Source organism: Pleurodeles waltl, chromosome 4_1 (assembly GCF_031143425.1).
Source record: "Pleurodeles waltl isolate 20211129_DDA chromosome 4_1, aPleWal1.hap1.20221129, whole genome shotgun sequence".
In the NCBI taxonomy this organism is placed as follows: domain Eukaryota; kingdom Metazoa; phylum Chordata; class Amphibia; order Caudata; family Salamandridae; genus Pleurodeles; species Pleurodeles waltl.
Window position 1 is genome coordinate 747,940,905 of NC_090442.1, and position 19,519 is coordinate 747,960,423.

A 19,519-nucleotide genomic window follows, 5' to 3' on the forward strand; every position below is an offset into this window, starting at 1 on the left:
TAGTAGAAACCGGATGTGCATGAGAAATTGAGAATGATCCTAGTCTTGCTGTTGGTATCCGTGCACATGAATAAAGAAGCATGTTTGGATGACTGAGTAAGACGGTCACACACCTTACCACTCTAGAAACAAGCAGTGGAATAACTGGGTTCCAGGGACTTCAAGGCACTTTTTACGCTGCTGAGAGTTTTACCTTGCCTCTAGACATGGGATACAGTTACATCATGTTCTGGAAGACAAACATGTTTATCAAATCTGCATCCAGTAGACACATGCCAGGTGCAAGGGAAAAAGGAGTAAAGCAAGAGTGAGAGAAAGGGGTTCGAAACGGGTGGAAGTAATGCAGGAGAGGAAATAATGGGTTTGATTTAGAGCAACAGTAAGGTGGTTTGAAATGGGAGTAAATTTGGGAGTAAGGGGTTTGTAATGAGCAGCAGTAAAGGGGAGCAGAGAGTAAGGCGTTTGAAAAACAAACTGTAGTAAAAGAGTTAAGCGGGATAGCAAGTATTACAAGTGGCATAGAAGGCAAGGAAGGGAGTCTTAAAAACATGGATGGGGGCTTGGAGTGTAACCTCCCTTAAAAGCCACAAAACGAGAATCAAATCTAAAACATCTTCAAGAACGTCTTTCAGCAGTTGGTTTCGTCAACCTGGTGAAAGTCATTCTGAAAGAGAAAAAAATGTACAAAATGGTTCGACTAAATAAACTTGTCACAACCATGTTCCTACATGCTGAATTTTAGTCGAAATCAGTTACACCTGTCTTATGTGATATAAGGTGAAATATTCAGGCCAAACAAACATCCATAACACAAAAACTGTTGTTAATGTGGTGGCAACTATTGAAAGAGCATTTGAGGAAAGCTATTACACCTTACACCCAGAATTTGGAACACAAGTCTTTCTGCTATAGCGAATTATTTTCCAGTCTCTCTTGAGTGGGCACACCACAGCTCCACTTCAGGGGAGACACATTCTGCTGTGCAACAGAGCCAAGTGCAGACACGTCTCCATTTTCACCTGCGTCCTCTAGGTTCGACACCTACTGAGGGGAGAGCAGCTGTAACTTGGCAGGATAGGAAGTACAATTTCACTTTCTTGGTCCATGAATTTACAAATACACATACTGGAAACTACTGAAGGGATGCAGCTTTCCTGGCATGCTAGTTTTTGCTCGAGTCGGAGGGGAAAAGAGGTTGTCGTGTGACAAACAAAACCTTTAATGCAGAGGTTCTTTGAATGGCTATCTTGCTTCTTGTACACAATGGGGTAATGCGGGACGTGTGATGTGGGAGAGCAGCTGGAGGCCAGACCAGACCCTTGAATGCCCATATTTGTTCTTCCATATACCGATCAGTCATGGGCAGTGTAACCCCTGGCACATCTGAGGGAACAGACTGGAGTGTTGCAGTGCCCTAGTAGGGTACAAATGTTGGGTACTGACTTTGTGAATCAACTAGAGGCATAAAGTAAGACTTATTAAATGCACGTGCCTTTTCCCTTGGAACTAACAAGGGGAGGTAAGGTAAGAACTGCTTGTTGCATGTACAGCGTGCCTTTTCTACTTTTGTGAAGCAAGAAGGCTCTGATTTACACAGACAAGAGTTTACGGTTTGATACATACCCGCCTTATCCCATTATATTTGTAACAGTAAAAGGAACTGAAGTATAAACCACATTGCGTCCTCTTGGTGTCATCCATCGGAAACACTCAATGTCTTTTCTAAAGAGATCATTGCTTCTTTTATTTACACAATGTATTACCCTTGTTTTGCAGAGAAGCATTTGCACTGGGGAAAAAACTGATGAGCAGACAGTCAAGAAATAAGTGTTATTCATTGCCTTTAATTGCTTCATTAAGCCCTAGAAAGCAGCTTCACTGGTCATCAAATCTTAAATGGAATGATTTGTTATCCCAATTAAGTACATCAACCTATATTGTTTTCAGAAAAATGATAAATAAAAAAATCATGCCTTACACAACGCATGGTTTGACACTTCTTACTGAACAAATATTGCGACTAAGGTGGCATGAGTGCTTTGTTCAAGTTTTACATAGACAGGGACCCACATCCTAGTTGAGTGAACATAGAGAATGTACTTGCCCCTACTTGTGCATGTGCATGCTTGGTAGTGTCCCCTTTGAGCAATTATTGGCTAAATACCCCCTCCAGTCACCACTGGTTAGATAGAACAGCTAATAGGGTACAAGTGCTCAAATTCTTACTCCAGTAAGAAGGCCCCGCTCTTTTGTCTTAACATCTGGGCTCAGATAGTGATTTCTAACCAGATTGTTCCACAGAGGTTACTGCACACATAAATTAAGGACCAACATTGTAAATCTGAATAACTGAACGGAGAAAAAAAAAACAATGTCCATCTGAATGATCACTGTATAGTACTAGGAATTGTCAACGAGGGGTGATACTTCGTATTGTGGCATTCTCATGTGGGCATTGCTCTTGGACATTTATTTTAATGATGGTGAGCATACCCGTCTCCAGAGTACTGAAAGATACAGCACACCTGAGATGCTCTCTTGGCAAGATACAGGAAACGAATTAAAGGATCTTGTTATGAAAGTCCTGTGGGCAGAGCCGTTCACTGGCACTATTAATGGCACCTTCATTGGCTCTGCTTTCTCAGTCATGTATAGTTTTTGAGTCGGTGTCCATCATGTGAGCTTCCTTTAAGACGTTGGTGTTTAGCCCTCCTCAGAATGTCCTGTCATGTCCTGAAAAAGTGTACTAGTGAACCATAGACACACAATAAAAAAAACAGTTGCAGTTTACTTTACCTCCACTTTCTGCATAAATCCCGGTACGTGAAAGCGTTATTTTCAGCAACACCTGAGACAGTTTTATTCACCCTCATGTGCAGATTGCGGGAGTATAAATGGCCGTTTCCAATCCGGTGTACACTTCTTGCTCCTCCACATCCACGTTGGACAGCAGCTCTTACTCGCAGGGTTTCTGCCAGAGAGGTGAGGAGGTGAAGTAGAGCCTGAGACTGGTGTGGGAGGAAAGGGTCACTAAACCTAGACCCAGGCGTGTACTAGGTCACCACAAAATCGCATGGTTTGGTATGCCCAGATAGTTGTGGGAGCCTTGCTGTTGGGGATGTTTCGACACGGAGAAGGAACTTGGGAGGAGGAGCAAAAGGTTGATTAACTTACCATCTGTAAACTGCACCCATTCAGTAGTGCGTCACTTCTTGTTAAAATGGGCACACTGTCTCAAGGCAGTGGCAGTCTTCAGCAAAGAGGTTGATATTTGGTACACACTCCACCTTTTCCAGGAGAATCTTCTGAGAAACTTCTTGCCTGCCCCTGCATTTTGTTGCTCAGGAACACTGCAGTTGGTGTACCGGTGGTCACCTGGACGGGACACATCAAAATAGTTTAGAAACCACTTGATGAAAAATTAAGGCAAACAGCATTATTGGACACATGGTGCAAATAGCTTCATTGTTCATCCCTTAAAGCTGTTTACGCCGAGAGTCAGTTCCTATATTTAGCTATTCCCCAGATACCAAAGTTCACACTCCCTATCCTGGACAAAACACCTGCTTACGGAGCGTTCTCCTTGACAGCAGTGGCAAGCATAGACCCTCACCTTAGAGGTACTTATACCCTCAGTCTCATTTCAATCATCAAAGCTCATTAACTTAAGTACACAGTCGGGCATCACCTTCCTTGTCCGTTCTTGTGGAAAGTGTTTTGTTAATGCGGTGTGCCTTCAGAGGTGGTTCAGCTTCCTTTCATGTACAAGATCATTTAGGGATCTCAAATGGTGCATAAACATGACAATAAATGTAAATAGAACTAATTATCTTTCTGTTTATTGCAGAAACATTGCAGAGGCTTTGATTAGCAAGGGACTGGCGACTGTTATCCGCTATCGGCAGGATGATGATCAGAGGTCTTCACATTACGATGAGTTGCTCGCCGCAGAAGCTCGGTAAGTTAACCATTTAACCGGCCTCGTATTGTTTCCATAGCAGTCACTTGGTTCTATATCTTTACGTACCTTTCGGACGTGTGATGTGTATGTCCTAAACATGCATCTGTTTCCAGGTAAAAGCCCAAATCCTCCTGAATCTGTGCCCATCACTTACTGTTGCAGCGTTTTTCCTGATGCTTGTTACATCCCCAAGTATCAATCAGCTTTGAGTCCTGTCTGAATGTGATGGGGGCCACATTACCACTGTGCCTGCCCAGCTTCCATGATTGTACGTGTGCATTTGTGAACAATGTCTATGGAGATTGGCCCCTTTGGAGCCCAATGACCTGGGTTGGTCCAATCGTGTACATACAGTAGTGCCCTTAAGTGAAATGGATTTGATCTGAAGCAAAGGAAGTGCGGTTTTAAGTGTTTGTTAGGAGAGGGCGTGCTATTTTTCTAAATGAATGTCTGAACGTTATTTATAGGTGATTTATTCACAATCTAGAATGGTGTTTGTCTGCTCTCTTGTCAGGTGGTCCTGATCTTCCTGGCTGTTGAAGGGAGTGCAAAGGGGTTGTTCAGTGAATTTGTAGTTGAAGGTGCTCCTGAACAGCACATTCTCTAGTGTTTCTCTTAATTACTTGTATGCTGAATAGATGAATAGGCTCCTTCAAACTGTGCGCCACCAAGAACTCTGAGAGGCAGAGAGGGTAGATTACTACTATGGCTTCAAAAGAGTAAGTTTAAGGATATCCCCACATCAGAGAATGAACACTAGGGTGCCTCGTAAGTGACCATAGAGGCACAGAAAAGAGTACACTTTATACTAACTGTTCCTCATTGGAGGTGTCATGGAGAACCCTCTTAAAAGGTACATAAGAGTCCTGAATTAAACCCTTCAGGAGATCAGAGCCCAGCTTCATATGTTGTAGAACATCAAAGATGTTGCTTTTGGCCTGAAAGCCCAAGGTTTGAGCAATTGACACGTTCACCTACGGCATGTCCCATCAGGGCTCTAAATATAACTTGAAGACACAGACTTCAGATCAATGAGGAAAAATAGTTGGGAAAAAAGTGTTGACGAAACATGCTTAGGCTATGCTGATTCCTACTGTTTTGACAACATACTGTAAATCGACCATCCCTTTAAAGAACCCAAAAACACCTCCACCACCTCATGATCCTTCTCTGCAGTCAGTTGCAGCTCCTGTTACTGAGGATGTTTACTATGACGACAAATGGGAGGAATGTGAAATTTCAGAGGCTGTAATTCAGGTTGGCGTGAGATGGCTGTATGGCATAGGCGTTTGTTCCTGCTACTCTGCCAGTTGAGTTCACTTCTGGAAGACATTGGAGGTCTTCATGTGTTGTTCCAAAAGGAGTCCAAAAGGTTTGGCTGCCTAGTCTCTATGAAATAGTGGATTGTTTGTATAATCCAAATCTTCTGAGATCCTCTGCAGATGTGATCAACAGATGTGGTGGCTTTAAGGCACTTTCCTCCTCTTGTCCTCCAGTAAAAGTTGAAACGAGGCCAAAGTCACTTTGCAAGACGGTAAAAGTAAATGTTATATTATTGGCATGGCAGTGGACATAGCTATTGCTGGATTTAGTCAACTCACTGGTGCGTAAGTTTTAAGGCAGGGGTAGCTTAAATTGATTAGAGATGAAACAACAAAGAAATCATTAAAAAGTCAAATGCGAAAACGTCTGTGGTGTTCCAATAACAATATTCACCCCATGTATTCTTTACCCAAGCAGATTTTCTGTATTTATTACACATACAATTTACAAGCCTCATTCATGCTTCAACGTCCATTTATTGACAGTATCCCATTTCAGAAGATTGTCACTGTGATCAATCATAATTATTAAAGAATTTCTTAAAGGTTTATCCAGAGTTTAGCCTCTAATTAAAATTCAGCAAATTTTATGGTAACTAAACACAAGTCTTTCTCAGTTAATGAAAAGCCCCTTTGAACCTATGCACAAGACAGATTTAAAACGTTTATCCTGAAAAATAGCTGTTCGATGGCATCTGTCGCTGTAGATACACATGGTATGCATGAGCTCGCCATCTGGTGTTGGGTCGGAGTGTTACAAGTTGTTTTTCTTCGAAGAAGTGTTTTCGAGTCACGGGACCGAGTGACTCCTCCTTCTGTGCTCATTGCGCATGGGCGTCGACTCCATCTTCGATTGTTTTCTTTCCGCCATCGGGTTCGGACGTGTTCCTGTCGCTCCGAGTTTCGGAACGGAAAGATAGCTGAAACCGGAAGATTTTCGACGGTATCGTTGCGATACGGTTCGAGATAGACACATACGACGACGCGTTGAACATCGAAGCGCTTCGGTGCCCTTCGGGGTAGATTTCGGCACCCCGTCGGGGCCTAGTCGGCCCGACCGCGTGGAGAACAACGCCGATGGAACGGACCCCGTTTCGATTCTGCCCCGAATGCCACAACAAATATCCTTATACGGACCTACACTCGGTCTGTAACCTGTGCCTGTCACCCGAGCACAGCGAAGAATCCTGTGAGGCCTGTCGGGCGTTCCGGTCCCGAAAAACTCTGCGCGACCGTCGAGCGAGAAGACTGCAGATGGCGTCCACGCCAAAGGAGCGTCGACAGTTCGAGACAGAAGAGGAACAGGAGGAATCCTTTTCCATCCAGGATTCAGACTCCGACGAGCTAGACTCTACAAAAACTGTGAGTAAGACGTCGAGATCAGAACTTAAAAAAGGAAAGAAGGCCCAGGGGACGCCACTGCCAACCGGCCATGGCTCCACCCAAATTCTCGGTGACCAACAATCGGCACCGAAAAAGGCCCATTCAGTGTCGAGATCGTCCGACTTCGGTCGAGACACCGGCACGCAGCCTCCTCGGGACCGAGAGAGTGCTAAACAGAAGCATCGACACCGAGAGTTCGGTGTCGACACGGATCGACGCCGAGACAGTGGCGCCGAAGACCATAGAGGCCAAGAATTTTCGGCACAGAAAAAGAGGAAGGTTACCTCGGAGCCGAAAAAACAATCAACAGGGTTTTCGAAGCCGAAAAAAGCGACATCAGACCCTGTTTCAGGCTCCTATACTGAAGAGCATTCTATGTCTTCACAAATGAAGAAACATAGATTTGAACAAGAACTGCAATCCACTGACGTGGATCACACGCAAAAGCGTATCTTTATTCAGCAGGGGACTGGGAAGATCAGTACCCTTCCACCTGTCAAACGAAAGAGAACGCTTCAGTTTACTCCTCAGCAACAAACAGCACAAAAGGTAACACCTCCTCCCTCGCCTCCACCTGTAACTCCGGCTTCGCCAACTTACACCCCGTCACATTCGCCAGCTCACACCGCCATGAGCCACGATGACCAAGATCAGGATGCGTGGGACTTGTACGACGCACCAGTGTCTGATAACAGCCCAGACACATACCCAACTAGGCCATCACCACCGGAAGACAGCGCAGCCTACTCACAAGTGGTGGCTAGAGCAGCATTATTCCATAATGTGGAACTACACTCTGAACAAGTAGAGGATGATTTTTTATTTAACACCCTCTCTTCAACCCACAGCTCCTACCAAAGCCTGCCGATGCTCCCAGGCATGCTACGCCATGCAAAGGACATTTTCAAGGAGCCAGTTAAAAGTAGGGCAGTGACGCCTAGGGTGGACAAAAAGTATAAGGCGCCTCCTACGGACCCTGTATTCATCACCTCTCAGCTGCCACCAGATTCTGTGGTGGTAGGGGCTGCCAGAAAACGGGCAAATTCACACACTTCTGGGGATGCACCTCCCCCAGATAAAGAAAGCAGGAAGTTCGATGCAGCCGGGAAGAGGGTTGCTGTCCAAGCAGCAAACCAGTGGCGCATCGCAAATTCACAAGCGCTGCTAGCGCGATACGACAGAGCCCACTGGGATGAGATGCAGCATCTCATTGAACATCTCCCAAAAGATCTGCAAAAAAGAGCAAAACAGGTTGTTGAGGAGGGTCAAAACATTTCCAACAATCAAATACGCTCCTCCATGGATGCAGCAGACACGGCCGCAAGGACCATTAATACGTCGGTTACCATCCGTAGGCACGCATGGCTCAGAACGTCTGGTTTCAAGCCAGAAATTCAGCAGGCAGTGCTTAACATGCCAGTAAACGAAAAACTTCTGTTCGGTCCGGAGGTCGACACAGCCATAGAAAAGCTCAAGAAGGACACTGACACTGCCAAGGCCATGGGCGCACTCTACTCCCCGCAGAGCAGAGGATCTTATAACACCTTCCGCAAAACACCTTTTAGAGGAGGGTTTCGGGGTCAGGCCACACAAGCTAGCACCTCACAGTCCGCACCGCCCACCTACCAGGGACAGTACAGGGGAGGTTTTCGGGGCCAGTATAGAGGGGGGCAATTCCCTAGGAATAGAGGAAGATTTCAAAGCCCCAAAACCACTACCAACAAGCAGTGACTCACACGTCACTCACCCCTCCCACACAACACCAGTGGGGGGGAGGATACGTCAATATTACGAAGCATGGGACAAAATAACTACAGACACATGGGTCCTAGCAATTATCCAACATGGTTATTGCATAGAATTCATGCAATTCCCTCCAGACATACCACCAAAATCACAAAATTTATCAAAATACCATTCACAGCTTCTAGAGATAGAAGTTCAAGCACTACTGCAAAAAAATGCAATAGAATTAGTACCAAGCACACAAATAAACACAGGAGTTTATTCACTGTACTTCTTGATACCAAAAAAGGACGAAACACTGAGACCAATTCTAGACCTCAGGGTAGTAAACACATTCATCAAATCAGACCACTTTCACATGGTCACACTACAAGAAGTGTTACCATTGCTCAAAAAACACGACTACATGACAACCCTAGACCTCAAGGACGCATATTTCCATATACCAATACATCAATCACACAGGAAATATCTAAGGTTTGTATTCAAAGGAATACATTACCAATTCAAAGTATTGCCTTTTGGTTTAACAACCGCTCCAAGAGTATTCACAAAATGCCTAGCAGTAGTCGCTGCACACATCAGAAGGCAGCAAATACATGTGTTCCCGTATCTAGACGACTGGCTAATCAAAACCAGTTCGCTCACACAATGCTCAAACCACACAAATCAAGTCATACAAACCCTCTACAAACTAGGGTTCACCGTCAACTTTGCAAAATCAAACATTCTGCCAAGCAAAGTACAGCAATATCTAGGAGCCATAATAGACACGACAAAAGGAGTAGCAACGCCAACTCCACAAAGGATCCACAATTTCAACAGGGTCATTCAACACATGTCTCCAAACCAAACAATACAAGCAAGAACAATACTACAGCTCCTAGGCATGATGTCCTCATGCATAGCCATTGTCCCAAACGCAAGACTGCACATGAGGCCCTTACAACAGTGCCTAGCCTCACAGTGGTCTCAAGCACAGGGTCACCTTCTAGATCTGGTGTTGCTAGACCGCCAAACTTACCTCTCGCTTCTATGGTGGAACAGTATAAATTTAAACATAGGGCGGCCTTTCCAAGACCCAGTGCCACAGTACGTAATAACAACAGATGCTTCCATGACAGGGTGGGGAGCACATCTCAATCAACACAACATAAGAGGACAATGGAACATACATCAAACAAAACTGCATATAAATCATCTAGAATTATTAGCAGTTTTTCAAGCACTAAAAGCTTTCCAACCAATCATAACCCACAAATACATCCTTGTCAAAACAGACAACATGACAACGATGTATTATCTAAACAAACAAGGAGGAACACATTCAACGCAGTTAAGCTTGTTAGCTCAAAAAATATGGAAGTGGGCAATCCACCATCAAATTGGTCTAATAGCACAGTTTATTCCGGGGATCCAGAATCAGCTGGCAGACAATCTCTCTCGAGATCACCAGCAAGTCCACGAATGGGAAATCCACCCACAGATTCTGAACACCTACTTCACACTCTGGGGAACACCACAAATAGACTTATTTGCAACAAAAGAGAACGCAAAATGCCAAAACTTCGCGTCCAGATACCCACACAAGCAATCCCAAGGCAATGCCCTATGGATGAACTGGTCAGGAATATTTGCTTACGCTTTTCCTCCTCTCCCTCTCCTTCCTTACCTAGTAAACAAATTGAGTCAAAACAAACTCAAACTCATTTTAATAGCACCAACGTGGGCAAGACAACCCTGGTACACAACACTGCTAGATCTGTCTGTAGTACCACACATCAAACTGCCCAACAAACCAGATCTGTTAATGCAACACAACCAACAGATCAGACACCCGGACCCAGCATCGCTGAATCTAGCAATCTGGCTCCTGAAATCCTAGAATTCGGACACTTACAACTTAGCCAAGAGTGTATGGAAGTCATAAAGCAGGCCAGAAGGCCATCCACTAGACACTGCTACGCAAGTAAGTGGAAAAGATTTGTTTGGTACTGTCATCATAATCAGATACAACCACTAGACGCAACTCCAAAACATATAGTAAATTACTTGCTCCATTTACAAAAAGCAAAGCTAGCCTTCTCTTCTATTAAAATACACCTTGCAGCAATATCTGCATACCTGCAAACTACATATTCAACTTCCTTGTATAGGATACCAGTTATCAAAGCATTCATAGAAGGGCTTAAAAGAATTATACCACCAAGAACACCACCTGTTCCTTCATGGAACCTAAACGTGGTTCTAACAAGACTCATGGGCCCACCTTTCGAACCCATGCACTCTTGCGGAATACAATTCCTAACCTGGAAAGTTGCCTTTCTCATCGCCATTACATCTCTAAGAAGAGTAAGTGAAATTCAAGCGTTCACAACACAAGAGCCTTTTATACAAATACATAAAAATAAGGTCGTCCTACGACCTAATCCAAAATTTTTACCCAAAGTTATTTCACCATTCCATCTAAATCAAACGGTAGAACTACCAGTTTTTTTCCCACAGCCAGATTCTGTGGCTGAAAGAGCACTACATACATTAGATGTCAAAAGAGCATTAATGTACTACATTGACAGAACAAAAAACATCAGAAAAACTAAACAGCTATTTATTGCATTCCAAAAACCTCATGCAGGTAACCCAATATCAAAACAAGGTATAGCCAGATGGATAGTTAAATGCATCCAAATCTGCTACCTTAAAGCAAAAAGACAACTGCCCATTACTCCCAGGGCACATTCAACAAGGAAAAAAGGTGCTTCAATGGCCTTTTTAGGAAACATCCCAATGCAGGAAATATGTAAGGCAGCCACTTGGTCTACGCCTCACACATTCACCAAACACTACTGTATAGATGTGCTATCCGCACAACAAGCTACAGTAGGTCAAGCTGTATTAAGAACTCTATTTCAGACAACTTCTACTCCTACAGGCTAAACCACCGCTTATGGGGAAATAACTGCTTACTAGTCTATGCATACCATGTGTATCTACAGCGACAGATGCCATCGAACTGAAAATGTCACTTACCCAGTGTACATCTGTTCGTGGCATCAGTCGCTGAGATTCACATGGACCCACCCACCTCCCCGGAAGCCTGTAGCAGTTCAGAAGTTACCTTCAATTTTGAACATTTGTATATATATTATTTAATCCTTTAATAGGTACATACTTACATTTTTCATTGCGCGGGCACTATTACTATAGTACAACTCCTACCTCACCCTCTGCGGGGAAAACAATCGAAGATGGAGTCGACGCCCATGCGCAATGAGCACAGAAGGAGGAGTCACTCGGTCTCGTGACTCGAAAACACTTATTCGAAGAAAAACAACTTGTAACACTCCGACCCAACACCAGATGGCGAGCTCATGCATACCATGTGAATCTCAGCGACTGATGCCACGAACAGATGTACACTGGGTAAGTGACATTTTCATTATTGTTGATTCTAAGCCACAAGAAGGGTTGGCAAAATTCAGGCCTTTACCATCATAGCCATTCTTGCAGTTTTGTGCTGAGATTTATATTGCTGGCAAATCCACTGTTCATTCCAAAAGTACCATCAGACTTTCAAGTTAATTAACCAGTGGTCTTGTAGAAATGTTTTCAAAACCTTAAAGATGGGGAGGAGAGGATGACACCGCATACCCTTGGTGAAGGATGGCCCAGATTTTACATTGAAAGAATAAAGCAATTCAGAAAATCTGATTACCTTTTGGTAGCATATGGCCCCGTTAGGAAAATACATGCTTTCGCCAAGCGAGTGTGGCAGTCTGGGTGTCTGTGGACATTTTTTTTCTACCAATAAAGGACGTCCATTAGACGGCACCGTTAAAGCACATTTCACTGCCCCTTTTGCTGGCGTACCCATAACGAATATTCTCAGGGCAGCTACTTGGAATAACAAATACACATTTAGTCATCATTACGATCTTCACTCAACAGTGCAACACGACGCAGTAGTGGGGCAGCTAGTTCCTTCTCAATCTTTTCTGTTAAATTGAGCCTATTCCTCCTTTCCGGTTTCTCACCATTCCACTACTTGTAATTGTTTGACTGACGAGTGTTTCCAATTCTAATTCAAGCATATAAATCTATGAAGAATCCACTACTGGAGAAAAGACAAATTACCTGTTGTAGTCTGTAGTTCTCCAGTATTGGTATTTTACTTAGATTCACAAGTGACCTCCCCTCCTCTAGGCGCACCTATAAAACACCTTACTTTCACACTTGTTCTAAGAAATCTGACATATGTTGGCCCCTAACTGGAGTGTTCTCTGATCTCTCGTGATTGACTGAAATTTGTTTCTTTTCAAAATATTTGACTAAGGTAAGAGCAGTGCTGTTTTAACTTTTACAAAGCTAGATTTAGCAATTGAACGGCTACTACAAGTTTGGGAAATTGCCAGCTTGATGACTGGGATGATTGAAGCATGTGAATCTATGAAAGATACCAAAACTAGATAACTACAGTCTACAGGTAAGCAACTTGTTTTTTCTCTTGAGAAAGAGAACCGCTTTTATAGTTAAAACTGCTTGTGTACATTGGTGTCTTTGGCGTCGTGCTTACAAGATGGAATTGTGATCCTGTGTTGAGACGTTCACTTAATTAGAGCAAGAAAGTTTTTTAAACAATAGTACAAAAATAAAAACAAAAATAAAATGGAAGGCCTGCTGCATAGGTACCACATCAACCCTGTTTCCCAGAATGACTGAGTTGCTGGAGCCCAATCTCTGCCCATTTGGGTTTATAGTATGAGTGGGAACGGTCTCTTTCTGTACATGCTAACCACTTACACAGTGAAAAAAACTTTCACCCCTAGTGGTTTTGTGACTCATTTCATGAGGGGGCTTGTATCCAAAAAGCTTAAGTGGCTTTATTGCACCACATGCCTCATTTGTGCCTCCATTTTAATGACTTATTTTATTTTCATGCAATAGTTAGTGCGATTGATAAAAACTGGGTTCCTTGTGATTTTACTAGTGTGCAGTTGTATCTCTTATGGTGGCTCCCATGGGTATATTTTTGTTCTCAGATTTGTACTGTTGGATGATGAATACAAGTCTGTTTAGATGGCTCCTTTGGAAACTGTACTCTACATCCAGAAGTTCTTTAACTTGTGAGCTAACCATGGAGGAGGAAGTTGTGGGAGAACACCTACCATTTTATAGTTTTTGGGAGCGTGGTGATAGAAAGTGGAGTGCCTCTTTATACGAATAGCTCTGCAAACACAGCCTTTACTGTGTGGTGTCGTTTTATAGTAGTTCAAACAAGGGTCCAGCATGTGGGAAAAACTCTAGTGCAATACTAAATCTTTTGATCATTATGCAGCCAAATTATAACACTCCTTGTAGTCTTGCAGCAAAGAATATTTTAGTGCAATCCTCTGATTTAAAGAACTGCTTCCATAGGTGACAATGGCGAGGGATTAAATGTTGTATTCCCATGAGCGCTTGGCAGGACATAGAGCGTATGAGAATTGTCATGGTGGTCTTGACTAAAGTGTTACATGATAGTTGGGAGGATTGACTTGGAGTTCCTACTAAAGGGCGAAAGGCAGAGAGCATAAGAGAACATTAGTTGCCGGAGCGCGCATCAGGTGGGTAGGATTTCTTACCTACAACTTTAAAAGGATAATGAGCAGATGCACAGTGCACCAGTTTAGCAAGTTTTAGGTGCTGCAAGCATAAATCCAGGTTCAGAATTAGAGTAATCCGTAGTGTTTTTTCTTGCATCAGAAACTGATGAGTGGGTGCTAAATCTTACATAAAGAAAAAATAATGTAGTGATTGACTTTGCCGTCGGAAGTATGTTGTAAGGCATATATGTTGTTGACATTTGTGTTGAGGCGAATAGAAGGGTAATGGATTGATTGCAAATTATCTGTCATCTCAATCCAACGTTAACTCCCCTCCCAGGCCACGCTCAGATTAGGAACCAGGCAAATGCACATCAGCCCAGGCGTGTGGAATTTATTAAAATATCTACTTGTCCAGGGGACAGGTTGCTTCTCAAATCTACTTGTCCTGTATAAAGATCTACTTGTCCCTTTGGTGCCATGTAGTGTGGCGCCAAATTATGGCAGCAATCTCATTATGTAAGAGCTCTGATAATAGCCTCTCTGATTATGCCAGGGCTACTACTACAGTAGGGCTTGTATACTTGCAGTTTCAATCCCTACTGTAGCAATTTCCTTATTTTGCCACCTTTCTGCAGATCTGCATACTGGGCTGGAGGAAGCAGTAAGCAATAGTTCCAGGGCTGGAATGCCTTTGAGTCTGCAATCCTACTAACCTGCATATTTTAAAGATTTTCACCAGCTTCTCTCTAATATTTTCCCATAATAAGAAAGGTTGGACATTTACTCCTGACAATGGCAGAGTTAGAACTTCTTCCAGGGTTGAGAAGAAAGTGGCTGGAGGGAAAATGAACTTGCAAATGCTCAATAGATTTTCACATGAGCAAATCTACACATGCGTATTTACCCATGCTAAAATACAGTTCACAAATATTTTATATGGGTACGACATATACCATGGGTGTACTTTTGTGACTTTCTTTAAGAATTTGGGGCCACATGTAGGTAGGTTCAGATTTGAGACTCGCAATTTGCGAGTCGCAAATCCGAATGTAGGATGGTGTCCCTGACACCATCTGTGATTCGTAAGGGCTTCGCAAATGCCCACCTCATGAATAATCATGAGGTGGGTCGCAATTTGCGACCCCCTTGCGAATGGCGGCCCTCACAGCGATGGTGGCCTGCTGGAGACAGCAGACCACCATGTCTGTGACTGCTTTTCAATAAAGCAGTTTTTTTTTGTAATGCAGCCCGTTTCCTTAAAGGAAAACGAGATGCATTACAAAAACGAAAAATGAAACGTTTTAGTTTCATTTTTTCAGTGCAGACTGCCTGCTCTGAATTTTTTTTTACAGTGACATTCACAATGGTGAAGGGGTCCCATGGGGGCCCCTTCCCTTTTGCGAAAGTGTTAGCACCCATTTGAAATGGGTGCAAACTGCGATTGGTTTGCGCCCTCGTTCGCAAAACAATCCTACATTGCACTGCGAGTCGCAATTAGGAAGGGAACACCCCTTCCTAATTGCGAGTCGCAAACCCATTTTGCGATTCGGTAACCAGGTTACCGAATCGCAAAACTGGGTTTGTGCATCGCAATGTGCTTTTTGCACGTCGCAAACAGCGAAAGTCGCTGTTTGCGACATGCAAAAAGCTACCTACATGTGGGTCTTGGTCCCTAATTAGGTCTGGTGTTAACAAAGACATTTTGTTTTTATTAAACTTCTATTTCTCTCTTTCGGCTGGCTTTACTGTGAGTGATCGCATTCTACTTTTCCACAAGGAGCATACTGGCACACAAAGTAGTTTTGTTCAGTGTCAGGAACTACAGTGGCAATCAGTGACGTAATGAAACTGGAGGGTGCCCCTTTGCAAAGAACATGGAGGAGCCCCCTCTCCAGACTCACTCAGGGCAGGTGCTGTGCTGAAGGGGCCCCCTGGAGGGCGGCTGCGGGGCCTTTGTTATATCACTGGTGACAACGTGTGCTTTTAGAGTTCAAAAATGTTTTGGGGGTTTTTTGCCAGTGTTTGTTACAATGTTGAGGGCCTGGTAGCTCCCACAACAATAAAGTGTTACAAAAGCCATGTCAAAACAAGGCACGCATTGATGAAACTAAAAGACTTATAAAAATATGTCAGATCAGTTGGCTTTGTCAGTGTTTGTTTACTTTCATGCTTCCCATAATCGTGTTGAAAATGGTTACACTGATTTTCCATTAGAAATATTTTTGGGAAATACTAGCATGCATCAAAACATTTTACGAAATGTCACTTCATTTGCATCTGATCAGAGAGCATTCTGGGAGCATTACACTTAGCCTCATAGCCTGAACTTTTCAAACATGTGTATACACGTTTTTTTTTTTGTGTACTGGAACCAACGTCAGTAGTGAAGTGTGACCTTAAAACATTTATTTACAGAACTCACCCTAATAATGAAGGCTTTCAAATAATGAACCATAAATACAAGTTCGAACAGAATTATCTTTTGGAAACACATTACCTCAACTGCAGAGAGTTCCACTCTCTGTAAACAGGCAGCCAAGGGGTTTGTGCTGCAGAGGGTTGGGCCTACTTGTCCCAAGGACAAAGTAAACATAAAAACTTGTTGCCCTTGACCCCAAACAAGATGTCCCGGCGTCCTGTCAGCCTTGGTCTGAACCGGAACACAAACATCCCCACCCCATTTTCGGCCTACTTGGACTTATTTAGTACAGTGCAGTTTGGCTGCAGTGGTACACTGAGCACAGCACCCACTTCTGGATATACATGCCTCACTTAGTGCATCGTACTGAGGAATACAGAAGTGACGGGTGGAATGCTTCAAGTAATCTCTGCCACTGGTATTCACCTGAGGCTGAATCCCATCCTAGTCCGTTGTTCTTTTGCCCATCATGCCACCCAGGAGAGGAACTAGCCATATAGCTGTATTCAAGTCACCCTTGACTGCTCTTGTGGGTTGATTATACTCCCTTTTAAAGTGGGGGGCTTTGCTTACAGGTCAGGGTGGACTTTTTCCAGGAGGAGCGGTCTGTACTGATTTTGGGGTAGAGGGTGGGCGCATAGATGATGAGGTAGCACAGCCTAGAGTGGCACAGTGGGTAAAAAGCAATGGACTCTAATGCCACACAGAACGATTGCCAGTGGTTAGTTTTTACAAAGATTCCACCAAACACCTCTTGTGTGTTAGAACTGACTTTTGTATAACATGCAATCTGTTCTTGATATGGCATTGCAACACTTTTTGTAGATGGGTGTTTTTGGTTGGAGGGAGCGACTTCCTGTTGTGTTTTTAATTAAATGAAATTAAATCCACCGTTGCTATGCACGGTATGGAACACTCTGTAGTGGAACAACTGGAGGAGACTGGAGAGGACATGTTTCCACAGGCTCCACACAATAAAGCTGTTTCTTAACAAATTGTTTGTATTATTTACACAACAATTTGACGATGACTGCCTGGAGTCAAGAACCCACGCAAGCTGAAGATTTTGACGTCTGAGTGTTGAAGCAACCTAACAGTCTTATCAGCTCACTAGATCTACAATTGGGAATTGGTGGAGCAACAGCAAACCTGAGCGCAGTGAGTGTGGGTGTTAAAAAGAATCTTCTAAGGAAATCTTCGTTTTTGTGTTAAAAAAAAAAAAAAAAAAGCTGTATTTGTGGCATCCTCGTGCCGATTTCTTTATTGTGGAAACGTGTGCCGGCAATTCAGCTACGTGCTAGCATTGCAGGGAGACTATTGCACACCGTGTTCATTGAATTGTAATCCTCCTAACGCCTTCAGAAACAAGTGTATTTCTGATGGATACAACTACCTGTGGATTCCTCCCCTCATGAATACTCCCATGGCGCCAGCATTCGACGGAAATCTTCTTACTAGTCTCTGCACGTCGACGAGGACGTCACTGTCTCGCACGCGACGCCGTCTGACGTCATACAGGCAATAAGAGGTCCTCGACGACGTGCAGACGTCAGTTCCCTTTTTTCCGTGCATTCGAAACGGTTATCTTCGAGGGAGCAACTGTTACTCTTGCGGTTACAGTGTATATCTTGCTGCGTACTCTTTCTCTGTGGAAATAATGTCGCAGAGAAAGTCTGGATTTAAGCCTTGTCGTGAGTGTGGAGGCAAGATGTCGGTGACGGATCCTCATTCCGATTGCCTTTGGTGTTTGAGCTCCGACCACGACGTCTCGACTTGTGATTCATGTCAGCACATGAATCCGAAGGCCCTTAAAGAACGCGAGGCGAAGCTGTTTATGGCCAAGTCAAAGGAGAAGCATCACAAGAAAAAGTCTTCTCCAAGACATCGGCGTCATCGAGACTCCCGGCGCCGTAGAGAATCTCGGCGTCATTCAAGGGAGGCTCGTTCCAGGTCTCCGGATCGGCGCCGAAGAACATGGGAGGTCAGCCCCACGGTGACGCCGCATCCTTCGACGCCGTTGCCCTCTCCGGCGTCTCCAACTTCGCCTGGACAGGCGTCGGTGATTGAGGTATTGGAGCCTCAAGTGTTTTCTCCGGCGCAGACGCCGAGGCCGGGGTCGCCTCCGAGTCAGGCACCCCAGTATCCGGCTTTTCCCACCCCTGGAGCCGATAGTTCCGCATTCTTGAATGCGATGTATGCCATCTTCCAACAGATGGCTCCAGGGGGTGCTCCGGCTGGGCCTTTGGCCTTTTCTTTGGGTGATCCTGCGCCTCTTCGGCCGGCACCCTTTATGCCCTTTCTCCCGTTTGGGAACGTGGGCTCGGCGCCGGTGGCCGCTCCGGTGGCTTCGGAGGGATTGGCCCCAGGGATTTCCATCCCGTCGACGTCGAGATTTCGGCCTGTGACTCCGGTGGGTCCATCCGTTTCAACTGCTCTTCAGTCGGCGCCGAAGTTACCTGTGGCGCCGGATGCGGCGTCGGTGGCTTCGGAAGATCGGCGCCGATCTCCGACTTCGGCGGAGGTATTGTCGACTCCGCGGATTGAGCAACGACTGCATTCAAGGAGGCGTGCTCTCCGGGTACTAGAAGAGCAGGAGTACCAACGAGCCCTAGAGGAAGGAGAGCTAGAGGACTCGGGTGATGGGCTGCGTGGACTGGAGTCGGCCAGTGGGCTGGACACTTCCCCTGAGTGGGACCTTTCGTCCCCGGGGGAATATACCGAGGAAGCTGCTTCCTTTCATACAGTGGTACGGAAGGCAGCTAGTTTTTTGGACCTGCCTTTGCCGGTGGTGGAGGCGAAACAAAACCTTTTGACAGAGGTGGTGCATCCGGCCTCAGCCGCGGCGGAGCCTCTATTACCTTTTAATGACGCTCTGCTGGATCCGGTTTTAGAGGTGTGGAAGAAGCCGGCATCTTCCCCAGCAGTTCACAGAGCCGTGGCCAGGAGGTATCGGACGGCTCCAACTGATCCTGGTTTCCTATCTAGGCACCCTACGCCGGAGAGCTTGGTTGTGCAGGCCTCCTGTTCGTCCAAGTCAGCGCCTGGTTCTTTTCCGACGGTGCCTGGGGACAGAGATTCAAAAAAGCTGGAGGCGCAGTCGAAG

General features: G+C 44.7%; 1 protein-coding gene across 1 annotated transcript in view; it reads left to right on the top strand.

Moving 5' to 3' along the window:
• SND1 (staphylococcal nuclease and tudor domain containing 1) overlaps positions 1-19,519 on the top strand; it is a 1,722,638-nt gene that overhangs the window by 623,920 nt on the left and 1,079,199 nt on the right. The window contains exon 13 of the mRNA XM_069229374.1: positions 3,848-3,958. Within this exon, the coding sequence (XP_069085475.1) occupies positions 3,848-3,958 (111 nt within the window). The remainder of the gene's footprint in view (positions 1-3,847; positions 3,959-19,519) is intronic.